The 13696-nt window shown below is 39.8% G+C and overlaps 1 protein-coding gene across 2 annotated transcripts in view; it reads left to right on the plus strand.

The window, feature by feature from the left end:
* The window catches only part of ngly2 (N-glycanase 2), a 246308-nt gene that overhangs the window by 14733 nt on the left and 217879 nt on the right, over positions 1–13696 (plus strand). For both annotated transcript variants that reach the window (XM_087987132.1, XM_043689893.2), the window contains exon 2: positions 11677–11834. In XM_087987132.1, coding sequence (XP_087843258.1) covers positions 11677–11834 — 158 coding nt within the window. The remainder of the gene's footprint in view (positions 1–11676; positions 11835–13696) is intronic.

The raw sequence follows: 13696 nt of genomic DNA on the forward strand, positions 1-13696 counted from the left end.
TGTACAGGACATTGGTTAGGTCACTGTTGGAATATTGCTTGCAATTCTGGTCTCCTTCCTATCGGAAAGATGTTGTGAAACTTGAAAGCGTTCAGAAAAGATTTACAAGGATGTTGCCAGGGTTGGAGGATCTGAGCTACAGGGAGAGGCTGAACAGGCTGGGGCTGTTTTCCCTGGAGCATCGAAGGCTGAGGGGTGACCTTATAGAGGTTTACAAAATTATGAGGGGCATGGATAGGATAAATAGACAAAGTCTTTTCCCTGGGGTTGGGGAGTCCAGAACTAGAGGGCATAGGTTTAGGGTGAGAGGGGAGAGATATAAAAGAGACCTAAGAGGCAACTTTTTCACGCAGAGGGTGGTACGTGTATGGAATGTGCTGCCAGAGGATGTGGTGGAGGCTGGTACAATTGCAACATTTAAGAGGCATTTGGATGGGTATATGAATAGGAAGGGTTTGGAGGGATATGGGCCGGGTGCTGGCAGGTGGGACTAATTTGGGTTGGGATATCTGGTTGGCATTTATGGGTTGGACCGAAGGGTCTTTTTCCATGCTGTACATCTCTATGACTCTAAGACTCTGACTCTCCAGCATCTGCAGTCCTCATTTTCTCCTATAAACATGTCTGGCAATGTCTGTGAGGGTGAGGAATGGACAGAAAACAGTCTTATTTGTGTGCATCGCTCTCTTTTGGGCGATGTACAAATAAAGAAAAGTTCAATTGGTATGCTGTGTTTACTGGTATTCTAAAGAACTGTATTGAAATGTACATTTTTTAAAGTTTAATTTTAATTGTACTTTTTAATTGAGAATGATTGCTGGAAACAAAATTGAACAGTTTTAACCTTTGCACTCTCATTTTGAGCTGCTTAGTTAGATTAAGAATGACTCCCTTAATTTTCTTTGTTAGAAGTTGATCTGTCAGCAGAATTGCCTGTAAATGCCCAATTATGGGTCATTGTGTATTTTAGGTTTACATCTGTTTTTAAACCACACTTTCACTTTGAATTTTAACATTCAAGTCGTTAGTCTTTTTAAGCAGCTGTAGATTTAAATCTTTTGGTGGTGCTTCTAAACTGAAAACAAAGACCTCTAATCCACCTGGCCTCTTGCTTCGTCTTGCATGCTATTGACAAGCACAGATTCATGGAGTGTTATTTTAGGGAAAAAAATAAACAGCTATTCTCTTTCAATTTGAACCTGAATCTGTTCGAGTAGGTTTAGATTAAACTAAGTTTCCTGTGATGAATGACTCTGTCATTCCAACAGTTGAAATCAGGTTGTTGGTTTATGCTTTTTGAAACAAAAGATTTTAATCCTTCATATACACAAATGGTTCACCAATTTATTTATTGACATTAAGGAACTTTAGACTGAACAGAAGTAAGAACTGAAACTGCTAGAATTAATGCAGAACTTTCATTTACATTTGGCACTTCACCAAATTCGATTTAAAAAAATCTCATTATGTTTCCGTTGTGCTTCTGTTTAAACAGAAGTTGATTATGACACTACCAAGAGGAGCATGTTCAGATAGATGGCAAGCGACAATATCTCATTTAGCTTCATTTCAACAGTATCAGTGGATTGAATGCTATTGTTCCTGAAACAACAAAAAAGAGAGAACCTCAGATTTACTTTTGATTTTCTGAATTGAAGATTGTATATTACTTTATGAAGGATGAAGTTGTGTTTAACTATGTGACATTAATGAAAGCTTAAAAATTTAAGGAACTATTCAATCTATCCAGTTCTTATGGTGAGTCAGGCAACTGGGGTGTACACATTTATTGAAATGTATTTCTTTTGAAATTCTGAGAGATTTCTCTCATGAGAGATAAGGAGCTAGCATTTTTAGATTGATTCCTGAAAAATAAATGTTTCCACTTTCAAGTTTAGATGCACCATGAGTACATTCTAGGAAATTTTAGAAACCGTGATTGGCAGGAATTTTATCACAGCAATTACGAACAGTGAGCGAATAACTGAATGTAAGACAAAGGTTGTAGCTCCACTAGGGAGGAAAATGGTGAGTTGAAATGTTAGATGGAATCTCACAGGCCCTAAATGATGTGGCCTAATTTATGTGCATCGCTCTCATTTGGGTGATATACAAAGAAAGAAAAGTTCAATTGAGTATGCTATGTTTACTGGTATTCTAAAGAAATGTATTGAAATGTACCTTTTTAAAGGTTAATTTTAATTGTACTTTTAAATTGAGAACGACTGCTGGAAACAAAATTGAACAGTTTTAACCTTTGCACTCTCATTTTGAGCTGCTTAGTTGGATGAGTCTGATGAGTCTGATTTTCAACACAAGGTTTTAACAGTGAGAAGAAAATTTCCTTATTAAGCAGTGAGGGTCTATTTGCCAATATTGACATCTCCTTATTAGCTCTTCTTGCCCCTTTTATATGAAAACTGCTTTTCCCTGGCAGCAGGGAGAAACTGGATGGTGACAATATCTGACTAGAAAGTCTGAGCAGGTACCTGTGGCCACAGCTCACAGCTTATAGAACATAGAACATAGAACATTACAGCGTGGTTATAAGCCGTTCGGCCCTCGATGTTGTGCTGCCCTGTCATACTAATCTGAAGCCCATCCCACCTACACTAGTCCATGTACGTCCATATGCCTGTCCAATGACAACTTAAATGCACTTAAACTTGGCGAATCTACTACAGTTGCAGGCAAAGCATTCCATACCCTTACTACTCTCTGAGTAAAGAAACTACTTCCCTTCAATTTAAAGTTGTGTCTCCTCGTGTTTGCCGTCCCCGTACTTGGAAAAAGGCTCTCCCTGTCCACCCTATCTAACTCTCTGATTATCTTGTATGTCTCTATTAAGTCACCTCTCAGCCTTCTTCTCTCTAACGAAAACAGCCTCAAGGCCCTCAACCTTTCCTCGTAAGACATTCCTTCCATACCAGGCAACATCCTAGTAAATGTCCTCTGCACCCTTTCCAAAGCTTCCACATCCTTCTTATACTGCAGTGACCAGAACTGTACACAATACTCCAAGTGTGGCCGCACCAGAGCTTTGTACAGCTGCAGCACAACCTCCTGGTTCCGGAACTCAATCCCTCTATTAATAAAGGCCAAAACAGTGTATGCCTTCTTAACAACCCTGTCAATCTGGGTGGCAACATTCAGGGATCTGTGTACATGGACACCGAGATCTCTCTGCTCATCTGCACTCCCAAGAATCTTACCATTAGCCCAGTACTTTGCATTCCGATTACTTCGTCCAAAGTGTATCACCTCACACTTGTCCACATTAAACTCCATTTGCCACCTCTCAGCCCAGCTCTGCATCCTATCAATGTCTCTCTGCAACCTACTACATCCTTCATCACTATCCACAACTCCACCGACCTTAGTGTCATCCGCAAATTTACTAACCCACCCTTCTAAGCCCTCATCCAGGTCATTTATAAAAATGACGATCAGCAGTGGACCCAACACCGACTCTTGCGGTATGCCACTAGTAACTGGACACCAAGATGAACATGTTCCATCAACTACAACCCTCTGTTTTCTTTCAGCAAGCCAATTACTGATCCAAACTGCTATGTCTCCCACAATCCCATTCCTCCGCATTTTGTATAATAGCCTACTGTGGGGAACCTTATCGAATGCCTTGCTGAAATCCATTTATACCACATCAACCGGTTTACTCTCACTACCTGTTTGGTCACTTTGTCAAAAAACTCAATAAGATTTGTTAGGCACGACCTACCCTTCACAAAACTGTGCTGACTGTCCCTGATCAGATTATTCTTTTCTAGATGGTTATAAATCCCATCTCTTATAACCTTTTCCAACACTTTACCAACAACTGAAGTGAGACTCACTGGTCTGTAATTACCAGGGTTGTCTCTACTACCCTTTTTGAACAAGTGAACCACATTTGCTATCCTCCAGTCCTCAGGCACTATTCCTGTAGACAATGATGATTTGAAGATTAGATTAGATTACATTACAGTGTGGAAACAGGCCCTTCGGCCCAACAAGTCCACACCGACCCGCCGAAGCGCAACCCACCCATACCCCTACATTTACCCCTTACCTAACACTACGGGCAATTTAGCATGGCCAATTCACCTTACCTGCACATATTTGGATTGTGGGAGGAAACCGGAGCACCCAGAGGAAACCCACGCAGACACGGTGAGAACTTGCAAACTCCACACAGACAGTCGCCACTGTGCCACCGTGCCGCCCTAAAGATCAATGCCAAAGGCTCGGCAATCTCTTCCCTTGCTTCCCAGAGGATCCTAGAATAGATCCCATCCTAGGGGACTTGTCTATTTTCACACTCTGCAGTATTTCTAATACCTCTTCCTTGTGAACCTCAATCTCTTCTAGTCTAGATACAAGTATCTGTATCTTCCTCACCAACATTTTCATTTTCTATAGTGAACACTGTCGAAAAATATTTATTTAGTGCTTCCCCTATCTCCTCTGACTCCACACACAACTTCCTACTATTATCCTTGATTGGCCCTAATTTAACTCTCGTCATTCTTTTATTCCTGACATACTTATGGAAAGCTTTAGGGTTAACCCTGATCCTATCCGCCAACAACTTCTCAAGTCTCCTCCTGGCTCTTCTGAGCTCTCTTTTTAGGTCTTTGCTGACTTCCTTGTAACCCTCAAGCGCCCTAACTGAGTTTTCACATTTTGTCCTAACATAAGTCTTCATCTTCTTCTTGTTGTGATCGCTGTCTCCAAAGTGCTCACCTACTTCCAAATCTAACACCTGGCTCGTTACCCAGTACTAAATCTAAAGGGGCTTCGCCCCTTGCAGGCCTGTCTACATACTGTATCAGGAAGCCCTCCTGCACATACTGGACAAAAACTGACCCATCTATAGTTTAAGTCCCCCATGAAAACTATCCTGCCTCTCTCACTCCTATCGAGAATCATCTTTGCTATCCTTGTTTGCTATCCTTGTTTGCTATCTTTGCTTGTTCCTCTGAGCCTCTAATGTAGCCAGTCCTGTCTCCATCATTTCAGGGCACACTGCATGGGCAGCCAATGTCCATAAAAGTTAGCATCAGACACACAGATTAGATTCCCTACAGTATGGAAACAGACCCTTTGGCCCAACAAGTCCACACCAACCCTCTAAAGAGCAGCCCACCCAGATCCATTCTCCTACATTTACCACTGCATAATGCACCTAGCACTGTGGGTAATTTAGCATGGCCAATTTACCTGACCTGCACATCCTTGGACTGTGGGAGGAAACTGGAGCACCTGGAGGAAGCCTGTGCAGACACGGGGAGAATGTGCAAACTCCACACAGACAGTTGCCCGAGGCGGGAATCGAACCTGGGTCCCTGGCGCTGTGATGTGGCAGTGCTAACTGCTGAGCCACCATGCCACCCACACCAGCCTCAATGCATCATCATGGCACATTTCCAGTTCAATACTGCATTTTGGAGCACACTAATACTTTACTTTGCAATGCTTCTGCCAGGCCCGTTTGTGCACAGGAACAGTCACCCATCTCATGCAATAGAGCATGGTGCATCCTGGGGCTCTTTGCTTGCTTTCTTGGTTCTTACTCACTTTGCATCACCTTGGATGTTCACAGCATCTCCATCCTACTCTTCATCATTCGGAACTCTCAGGCTTGCAGTAGTTGTGCCTTGCCTTTTAGCATTGGCACCAAGCCAGACAGTTTGTCATAGTTTCTATAGTGATCAGCCAAAGGCTGGGCATGTTACTCTACAACATTGAGCTACATCAATTCCTCACCTATAGCATGCTCCAGCAGTTTATGCAGCAAGCATAATATGGCAATAAAATCTGTAGGTCTTCCAACCAGATAGCCATGTCTCAAAGTCTTCAATTAAGCCAAAGGGATCTTATGTCAGTCAGGATGTCCAGTCACAGTCAGTCAAGGACATCATCCAATCTCAGTCTCAGGACTTAGACATAGTCAGTTGCTTGGGGCACTCAGATTAGGGATTCCATATTATTACAGGCTGGGTAGGCCATAGTCAGTCCTGTGAGTCCAGTGCCACCAGTCCAGGGATTAACTACATAGAGATCAGTCTGAGGTTTGGTCACTCATCTATAAGGATATGGGGTATGAATTCACAGTGGATAGATTGAGGAAACTTACTAAAAGGGTTGGTAGTGGCTAAGCAATGACTAAAAATTAAGGAGTGTATGCATGAATTACAACAATTATTCTTTCCTATCTGGTACAGCAATAATACAGGAAAGGTGACTGAACCATGGCTTAGAAAAGAAATTAAGGATATTATTAGGTAAGAGAGGAGACATATAACATTGCAAGGAAAATTGGCAAGCCTGAAGTCTTGGAGCAGTTTAGAGTTCAACAAAATAGTACAAAAAGATTGACCAAGAGGGGTAGAGTAAGAGAGTAAACTTGCAAGGAACATAAAAACCAATTGTAAGAGCTTCTAAAAATATTTGATGTGCAAAAGATGACCAAAGGTAAAAGTAGGTCCTTACAGTCAGAAATGAAGAAATTATAATGGGGATGAAAGAAATGGGAGCAGAATTGAATACACAACTTTGTTCTCTCATCACAAAAGAGGACACAAATAATTTCCCAGAAATGTTACAGAACCAAGGGTCTAGTTAGAGGTGGGAATTGAAAATAAATCAGTACTCATTTTAAAAAGAAGGTACTGGGGTAATTAATGATGTTAAAATCAGACCAATCCTCAGGCCTGAAAATCTACATCCCAGAGTATTAGAGGAGGCATCCCTTGAAATATTGTACGCAGTCAGTGTCATCTTCCAACTTTCCAAAGACTTTGGAACAGTTCCTACAGATTGGAGGATAACAAATTCCCTATTTAAAAAAGGGAAGAGGGAAAAACAGAAAATTGCAGATCAGTTAGCTGAACATCAGTAGTAGGGAAAATGCTAGAATTTATTCCAAAAGACATGATAACATAACAATTCGAAAGCATTAACAGGATAGACAAAGACAGCATGGATTTTTGAAATAGAAATCATACTGAACTAACTTTATGGAGTTAAAAATCACACAACACCAGGTTATAGTCCAACAGGTTTAATTGGAAGCACACTAGCTTTCAGAGCGACGCTCCTTCGCTCCGAAAGCTAGTGTGCTTCCAATTAAACCTGTTGGACTATAACCTGGTGTTGTGTGATTTTTAACTTTGTACATCCCAGTCCAACACCGGCATCTCCAAATCATAACTTTATGGAGTTTTCTTTTTAGGATATAAGCTGCTTTTCTCTCACATTGAATATAACTTTTTACCAACATGCTTTTTCAAGTAATGCTGCCTTTCTTGGGTGGGTAGGGGATCAAAGCTTCTGTAATCCTACCTGACCTACAATCTCCCACTATACATGGCATATAGTGGTATCTGGTCCACTATGTCAGAGCTTCATGTGAAGATGTTCCATGGCCCTCCTGTTGGGAGTCTTCCATGTCCCACTTTATTGACACTATGCAAAACTGTCATTTGTGAGTCATGCAACTGGTGACTGCTCACATTGTTTCTCATATTCCTCACATAGATTTATTGGAGCCACAAACAATTGATCCAGCCACTGCAGCTGTTATCACTGCTATGGCCAATGTACAATGAAAACAAGCAGGAGGCTGGATGAACACAGCAAGCCAGGCTGCATCAGGAGGTGGAAAAGTCAACATTTCAGGTGTAACCGTTCTTCAGGGTTACACCTGAAACATTGACTTTTCCACTTCTTGATGTTGCCTGGCTTGCTGTGTTCTTCCAGCCTGCTTGTCTACCTTGGATTCCAGCATCTGCTTTTTTTTTTGTCTCTACTTAATGTAAAATGAAGGCACTGAGAAATTGAAGAGGAACAAATATGTCAGCAGGTGCAGTAGCAGCAGCAACCTCAAGCAGCTGCTGAACAGCCTCCATTTAAAGAAGCTGCAGTGAAAGGTCCTCCTCTGCATGTGTAGGAGATCCAGAGACCATTGTCCCTGAATTCATTTCCTCCAGATGTTACAGCAGCCTGAGGATGATCCTAGACACAGTCTCAGAGCTGTGATTTTGCTTCAGCAGAACTGATGATCTGAAATCACACTGCCTTGTTTCCCCATGAGGGTAAGGTCGGTACTGCAGCTTGAACAGATTCTGCCAACATAACTGCCTTCCCCTCGGTGTAGAGTTCTATTGACTATTATTGTTACATTGAAAGCTCCATAGCATAATGCAGCTGACTTCATCAATAAATAAAGATTTCATTTGATTAATATTTGCGATCATTGGTACCACATCTTAAAGTACCTTGGAAGTTGCCCTGGTATCTATATCCTTGAAAATTCTCAGGTTTCTACTTAATTTCCAGAACTGCATGTCTTACAAGGACGGATGCTGGAAAACGAGAACTACCTCTGCAATCATGGCTGATGACTCCATTATGTAGCCCCTTGACTGAAGCTGAGTATAGGAACATTGCAGCCCATTTTCCCACCAAAATCACAGTGGAGCAGACAATAAGCTTTCTTAATGATCAGGTTCCAGTGCTTGCATTGGTCTGGTGGGCCTTTGCATTACACTCTGGACAGAGTACGTTACATAATACTAGTATTTTTTTGCTAAATACAACTGGCACAGGCAAAGAGGAAATGTGATATACAATGAAGTGGAGAATGGCAGCAGTCTCCCAAGGAAGAAAATGAGGACATTAAACCGCTTTCAAAGTTCTAAATTTTATATTTCAATTTTTTTTAATGATCATCGCAGCAGGAAGTGAAATGTCCATTTATTTCCATGAGCTGATGTAGGAATTTGATTCCACCTTGCACTGTGATTGTATTGGCAGCTCCATTCTTGTTGCAGGCAGCTACCATTCTAGTGCCAAGCTCTGTTTGTGTGTGAGCTATGCCAGTCACTATGCCAGTGCTTCCCACAATTCCAGTTCTTAACAATTTCAGTGGATTACCCCAACCTGTTAAGCTATTAGGTGAGAAGGGATGAACTGGTTCCCCTTCATTATTAACTCGTGTTCATAATTGGTTACAATAAGATTAATTTAGAAAGGATCCCTTCCCTTGTAGATTTCTTTTTCTCAGATCCCATGAATTTAATGGTTTGTAAAGGGTCAATTTAACCAGGCTTTCTTAAATTATCATAAAGAGTGAGTTTATTAAGTACAAATGCAAGAATAAATAATAACGCAACACATATACACACACAGATCATAAATAAAATTAAGTCCAAAAATATAAAAATTGATTTTCCAAATCAATTTCTGAATTGTTTGTGAAGAGCAGCAATATTGCAGGCTGCAGCCGTTGCAGTAAAAGGTACAGGTGGCATTGCTATTTTAGCAGTTAGCTTCACGATCCTTGGTTTTGCAGTTTATTCGAGATTCTGTAGTTTTGATTCTTTTAACCATAATTGGATACCAGCATTTAAGATGAGGGAACTTCCTTTCATTATTCCTTTTATCTGGTTTATAGCACTTGGAGTCAGAGAGTGCATTTACATGCAAAACAGGAGTAACTAAGCCATAGTTCCTTGACTAACAGTTGAATCCATGCTGGTGCACACAGGAGCATTCAGTCCCATTTCTGCATGCCAGTAGAGTTGAAACTGGCTTTTTAACCCCTGTCCTTGAGTACCCTATATTCCTCAAAGGGTAAAACACAAAATGTGCACAACATCTGCAGGGGTTAGCTTGCTGTTGAACAGAGGGGATTTAGGTCCTTGTTATCTTTGCAGTTGCAAGAGATCATAATCCAACCTGTTTGAAGTTTTTTTGACTCCTTTCCATATAACATCCCATCGGTTGTACACAGAAGATTTTACATCTGCAGGTACTCTGTCTCTGTCTCCTTTTTAAAAAAACACATTGTGGAATTAAAGGCTGAAAATGTCCATAGTATTACAGTGTTCTGACCTATCAGCAATACACCATCCATGGAACTGCCTAGAATTTACTTGGCTGATATTTGGTGAAATTCAACCTGTTGGTCTTTAAGGAGGAAAGGGAAACATTAAAGCACCTTCCTCTGGCCGTTCAATTCTCTCAAGTTGCTGGGAACTGATCTCTCACACCTCCCCCTCCTCAGTAATATCTAATTCCAGAAACTTTCTTCCAATAATTTTGAATTCTATCCTGGAATGATAGGAGCCCAAGTTTGCCCTTCTGCTATTCCCAGATCCTGGGACCCTTTATTGATGTTCCCAAAAAAAAAGAGGTAGCCTCCCAATGGTCCCAGATTCAAAAACTTCCCAGAATTTTCAGAAACCTCCTTTCTACTAGTGTTGGAATTCCTTGCCTGCATTCTCAGTGCTGTTAGGTTCATTCTGCACTGCTGATAGCTTTTTATCCATTATTTTGCATAACACCCACTTTTTAAAGCGCTAGTCCACCTTCTATGATTTACTGGTATCTGGCAGAGCAAAGAAACACATTTGGGCAGAGGAAGAGGTCAGGGTGATAGGATGAAATTGCCACATCTGGAATTAGATCTGAGAAGGAGTGAGAGGGAAAACTGGAGGATTTCAGAAAAACATGTTGTAAAGAAAAGTACATTGCCTACTCTGGGAATATCTTAAGTTGAATTTTGAGCATTTTATTGTTAGCCAAGGGTATTAAGGGATATGGGGGCAAATGTAATTGCACACTTAAATCTTAAATCAGACTTGAACTAATTGAAGGACGGAATATATTCCATGGGCTAAATAGCCTACTCTGGTTCTTACCTTTCTATTTACTTAAGCTGTATGAATTGAACAGTGTAGGAGGTTATCTGCGATTGAAATATTTTCAACTGACAGGTAATAGGAATTAAGTAATATATTGTAAAATATTTATTAACTCGATATTTTCCACAGTAGGAGTTGACGTAAAGACATACGTCTTTTAAATGCTAAATATTTCCAAATGTATTCGGCTACCACCACCACAAGTATTAGTCATTATTTTTGAAATATGGAAAATTCAAATGTTTTGCAAGTTGGAGTATTATGTTGCATGTATTTATAACTGATGAAAATTGAGAAATATGTTACTGTCTCAAGCTAATGGATTGATATGCTCTGAGCCATAAATTCATTATAAAACACTGTCTGTTGCAACTATGTAACAAGTGTTGAATTTTAAAACCTTACAAGGGCCACACCTGCCTGTGGCATGATTATGCTGCTTGATGAATGTAACTGCCATTTAATATTTTGTGACTGTGAATAAAAATGAAATGTTTAGAAGATAAAATTCCAGCAAAGTCATAAAATGAGATTTCACAACATTTTTGCTTATTTTATATTTCTCCCCTCCTTATAAAATCTGCAGTTCATACAATGTTTGTTGGCCAAGATGATGGATAGGTGACATTAGCATTTACCCTTAAATTCACCTCTCTGCCTTCCATGTGCAATTGTTGTGCACATGCAACCTTTGTGCTTAACTCACTTCACCGTTCACAAGTCAAAGTACTTTCTCTTTATTCAATCCCTTTTTGGCAATTTGGTCTAATTCCGGAACTAGCTTGTCAGCATGAACACAATAAAATTGCATACGTTGTGGTTTGCACATTACTATGGAAATATGCCACAACATCACCCTTATAGGAACTTGGTCTTAATGACACTAAAGATGTGTGGACCTGATCATAAAAAAGAGATGTTGATGCTTAATATTAATGCTGTTGTATTAAAACAATGTTTATTACAGGCTGAAGAACATCAGTAGATTTAAAGACTTCCTATCTCAACTTCATTTCGTACCAATTCCTGTGTATGCTCTGGGAAACTGGATCCCTGCGATATTCTATGCCTGGAGATGTCAACAGCACAACTGTGGGCTTGCACAAATTGTTTTCACTTCGGCAGGTATAATGAATGGTTTTTGAAGTGAAACATTTTAATGCTTTGTGGTTATTAGATTAGATTACAGTGTGGAAACAGGCCCTTCGGCCCAACAAGTCTACACCGACCCGCCGAAGCGAAACCCACCCATACCCCTACATTTACCCCTTACCTAACACTACAGGCAATTTAGTATGGCCAATTCACCTGACCCTCCACATCTTTGTGATGGTGGGAGGAAACCGGAGCACCCGGAGGAAACCCATGCAGACAAGGGGAGAACGTGCAAACTCCACACAGTCAGTCGCCTGAGGCGGGAATTGAACCCGGGTCTCTGACACTGTGAGGCAGCAGTGCTAACCACTGTGCCACCGTGCTGCCCACTGACTGTGCCACCGTGCTGCCCACGGTATCTTATGCACATGAGTCTAATCTTGAACACACTGCCTTTGACCTAATTGATATATATACTTCGCATAGTGTTATTACTGGAAGACAAAATATACAGATATTTAAAACAGTATCAATAAAATAAATGAATGGCATAGCAACATGAAAAATTTCAGCATTGAATGCTAAAAACGTTTGAAGAGAAGATTCTAACCATGATTTTCTAAAAAAGCATTAGAAGGAAATACTGTCAACTGTGTTTGTAGGATGCTAAATGTCATGCCTGTGATCAGGAAAAGAGAAAGCAGAAATTACTTTTTTCTTACCCTCGATAAAGGATTTATGAAATAGTGCATTAAAGGCATTAGTATTTGTCTGTGCTGCAGAGAGAATTCTCATCCTAAGCAATGCCATTAGCACAGATTTTTTATTTTGTGTTTTAAAGTACATTGAATTAAAGTAAATTGAAGTATATTAAAGCTTCCTTTCAAATTTTTTTAACATATCATGTTCCTTTTCTGTTTTGGTAATTTTCTTCTTGGTTGATGTGTAACTTAAATTGTCAAAGTACACACATTTGTAGTTTCACAAAAACTCATTTTCAGCTCTGATCTCCAGCATCTGCAGTCCTCACTTTCTCCTAGTTTCACAAAAAGCAAGGTCACAGAATTGGTAGAGTGTAGAAGGAGGCCATTCAGTCCAACCTTAACTATGCAGTGTGTAGAAAAAGTCTTTATCACCCTTGCTTTATTTGTGTATCAACCTAAATCTATGCCCTCTCATTCTTGGTCCAGCGAGGTGAGTAACAAAAAATAACTTGCAATTGTATATCACCTTTCAAGACTGTAGGATGAACTACACTTTTCACCATTATATCAAGTGGAAATATGAGTGAAGTTTCTTGTTGTAAATACAGAAGTCTGTTTATATAGAGCAAGGCCCAACCACAAGAAAATAAATCATCAGCTTTCATTGTGCTATTGGCTGAGAGAAAACTAGCCTCCTTCTGCAACATATAATTTTAATTTTCTATGATAGTCTTGCCAATATTCACATTCTCTTTCCAGATTACCTATGGTTTTATTACAACAATATAATTGCAAATAAATAGTGATTATTTAATATGTAAAATGATGGAGCAGTCTTGAGAGGTGAAATAACCTAGCCCTCCTATTTCTTATATTCTTATATAGGGCCTATCTCATGTTAAATTTTTGTAAATTGTATTTTACTCACTTATTTTTGCAAGGCAACAAATCACTGTGCATTTTGACAATGTTGAATGTTTTTCTTTGATGTTTCTTCATGGTGACTTTGAGATTGTGAATTTGAGTTTGGCTGCCAATTATGCAAAAATTATTTGGTTTATGAACGGACCTTTATTTTTCTTATATTGCAAAAACAATAGCTCTTACATGATCAGTATAAAAAAAGAAATCTGAAAATGCATCTGAATTTCTGACATAAGCAGTTCACAATAATATGCATTTATGTTT

This window comes from Chiloscyllium plagiosum, unplaced genomic scaffold, assembly GCF_037043375.1.
Source record: "Chiloscyllium plagiosum isolate Xiang-an unplaced genomic scaffold, Cpla_swu_hap1 HiC_scaffold_5, whole genome shotgun sequence".
Classification (NCBI taxonomy): Eukaryota; Metazoa; Chordata; class Chondrichthyes; order Orectolobiformes; family Hemiscylliidae; genus Chiloscyllium; species Chiloscyllium plagiosum.